Source organism: Cyprinodon variegatus, unplaced genomic scaffold (assembly GCF_000732505.1).
Source record: "Cyprinodon variegatus isolate N-32 unplaced genomic scaffold, C_variegatus-1.0 Scaffold81, whole genome shotgun sequence".
Classification (NCBI taxonomy): Eukaryota; Metazoa; Chordata; class Actinopteri; order Cyprinodontiformes; family Cyprinodontidae; genus Cyprinodon; species Cyprinodon variegatus.
This window is the reverse complement of record NW_015150534.1, coordinates 1,476,433-1,479,448: the sequence shown is the minus strand read 5'-3', so window position 1 is coordinate 1,479,448 and position 3,016 is coordinate 1,476,433. Positions and strand designations below refer to the sequence as shown.

General features: G+C 37.6%; 1 protein-coding gene across 2 annotated transcripts in view; it reads right to left on the bottom strand.

Moving 5' to 3' along the window:
• nfatc2 (nuclear factor of activated T-cells, cytoplasmic, calcineurin-dependent 2) overlaps positions 1 to 3,016 on the bottom strand; it is a 43,453-nt gene that overhangs the window by 21,749 nt on the left and 18,688 nt on the right. For both annotated transcript variants that reach the window (XM_015373161.1, XM_015373162.1), the window contains exon 7: positions 1,294 to 1,349. In XM_015373161.1, the coding sequence (XP_015228647.1) occupies positions 1,294 to 1,349 (56 nt within the window). The remainder of the gene's footprint in view (positions 1 to 1,293; positions 1,350 to 3,016) is intronic.

Sequence of the window (3,016 nt, the reverse complement as noted above, 5' to 3'; positions counted from 1 at the left end):
TTTGAAATGTAAAATTTTGAAAATGAAAAATTATTTCCAGAAATGCTTTGTCATTTTAAGAATGTGGCTGCATTGTTTGGCTCATAAATGAAATTAGTAACCAATCATCCTATTTTCATTTTCTTTTTCAACACTGCTCATCCTTTTACTTAATTAAAATGAAAAAGCATTGTCAGAGACGCTTTTCATTTTAAGAATGTGGCTGCATTGTTTGGCTCATAAATGAAATTAGTAACCAATCATCCTATTTTCATTTTCTTTTTCAACACTGCTCATCCTTTTACTTAATTAAAATGAAAAAGAAAAAGACATTTGAGATTTATTTTTCAAAATGTACCCCAGCAAATACGTACAATGCAGCCACATTCTTAAAATTAAAAGCATCTCTGAAAATGCTTTTTCATTTGAAATATGGTAACGATTTGCTTCCATACAAAAGGAGCAGACATATTTAATCCCTTTGTGATGTAATCATCCATTAAGTAGATCAAATCTTTGGTGTTTACATTTGGGAGATGCTGCTTTGAACGTACAGCAGATGGTAAAAACAACCTTCACCACAGCCAACCAGGTAAAGATGATCCCCTTCAAGATGTACGAATATCGACATCCAAGTACCATAAAGACAAGATGCATGAACATCGACGACAAAGAAGATTTACTGCAAGTTGCAAACCATTCAAAAGCCTCCAGAACGGGAAGGACAGGTTAGACTTTGCTAAAAAGAACATTTAAACAAGCAGTAGATGGAAGAGCTTCCTTTGCACAGATAAATGACAATATGTCTGGATCAGCAACCAGACCTTAGAGCATACTGACTGTCTGTAAAACATGGCTGCGCCTGCTGGCTGGCAGAGACACTACAAGATGTTCAGAGACATCCCGTCTGCTCAAATTAAGCTGAATAACAGATACAGATGAATTATGACCCAGAATATACAAAAAATATGACCTACAAGCTTATCAAAGAAAAGAATGTTGATCTGAACCCAAAAAAAGCATCCATCACTTGTTAAAGACTAAACTTATAACATAAAAAGCCCAAAATAAAACAGCAAAGAAAACTTATAACACTGCAGACCTAACAAAGCATTTAAAAAAAGAGAAAACCGGTGGTCAAAAGAAGAATCACCATTTCACTCCTTACAGTATTTTTTTAATCTGATTACGTTTGAGCTCCTGAAATGAAGCTATTGTGTTAAAAAATGCTTCTTCTAAAAAAACAAAACAAAAAAAAAGTTTTTTGAGGCAATGTATGGAACCAAAAGAAATAGAAACATGCATATTACGTACAGGTTGGCTCTTATCTTTGTCCACTGTTGCTTCCGCCTCCCAGATTTGCTGACCATCTAGGAAAGGAAAAGAAAAAACAGAAAAAAGATTGTTTATCTTCTGAAAAGACTGTGCTAATATGTTAACTTAACAGTTATTCCACAAAAAGTTAAACAATCCACTGGAATTTGTTTCCAAATTTGAAGACGTTTCGCTTCCCATCCAGGAAGCTTTTTCAATTAAAAGTGTTTGAGGCTTTATAGAGTGGGGAAAAAAAGAATCACCTGAAAACTGCATGTTGTTAGTTATACGCTAGCTTGACGAAGGGATTTGTGCTTTTATGAGTTAAAACCACTTCCTGTCCCACCAGCCTGCATACTTGAAAGCAGAGTTTGTAGGTCATCTCAGAGACACTCATTGAGTAATCACAGAGACGAAGGCAGGTTAGTTCATTTGCTGCTAATGTTAGACTTAAAGAAACAAACTGCATGCAACTTAGGTTTTTGCAAAAGAACAACTGAAATACACAATTATGGATACAATTCCTGCAGGAAGGAGAGACAGTTGAACCCCAGACTCAAACACACCGTCTCCCACTGAACTACTCCTCCGCAGAGCGTTTTATTAACAGAACATGACACATGGTTACAAATAGAGTATTGTTCTGACAGAACAATTGATCGGTTCATGAAGACAGAATGCTCCATCAGAATGACAAGGCAGGATGGTCTCCTGACTGAATTATGAGACAGGAGTGGAGCATCCCCTCGCACAAATGTTTCATAAACATAATTTTATAATCATCATTGAATAAACCTAACAGTATAGACCAATAAACGCCTCCTCCCTACATTCATTAATTCATCGTGCTCAGATTAAGCACATTTTTACCCTTGAGTTGATCTAAAACTTTCTTTTATCTGTCAGATTTGTCAACCCCTCTTGTACCTCTTCATTCTCATTTGTTTCTTCTTTGATCTCTTATTTAGTTTTACTTTTGGTATTTTGTCTTGAATGCAAAATAAACCCCAAGTGGTGCATCTGAGTGCAAGAACATAAGACGTGCTGCAGGTTTAGGTGGGAAAGCCTCAATTTTCAGAATTGAAAACACATGGATCAACTGAGTCAGCAACAGAGAGGGGGGATTCCACACAAACGGCCAACTTTTTTTTTACGAGAAACTCTCTCCACTTCTTCTAGCTGATGTGATGAGTCTACTGCTCTGTTGGCAGTGAAACTGTTTACTTTCTGTTGCAGTTCTTCTCTAAGGGAGACCCCGATTGTTCCCCTACATTCACAATTATCTCCAGTGGGAACACGGTTGATGGAAGTGGACTAAGAGCCAGAGTTACTTTGGTTTGGCTCAGATTGCAGCTATTTCCCAAATAAAGCTCCTTCCATCCAAAGACAAGAGTCAGGGGAGCTCCAGCCAGACGCAGCTGTCGCTCATTTAGAGGGATTTCACAGCTGGATCTATCCCCAACTTTGTGTCGTTGAGAAGGTTGTCCAAAACTGTGGCAATCTCTCTCAGTAGGTTTTCTTTACAGATTATTGGTCAGTAACAATAACTGGAGTCTTGCAGCACAACAGAAGAGAAGGGAGAAAACGCAAAAAGGACACGAGGTTTGCTGAGAATTTACTGGATAAAAAAAAAAATAGAGTGGAGCAACCTGATAGTAAAACATATCCTGTTTTGATCTTCTTAGGCCCCGTCCACACGAAGTCAAACCCTGGCCTAAACGCA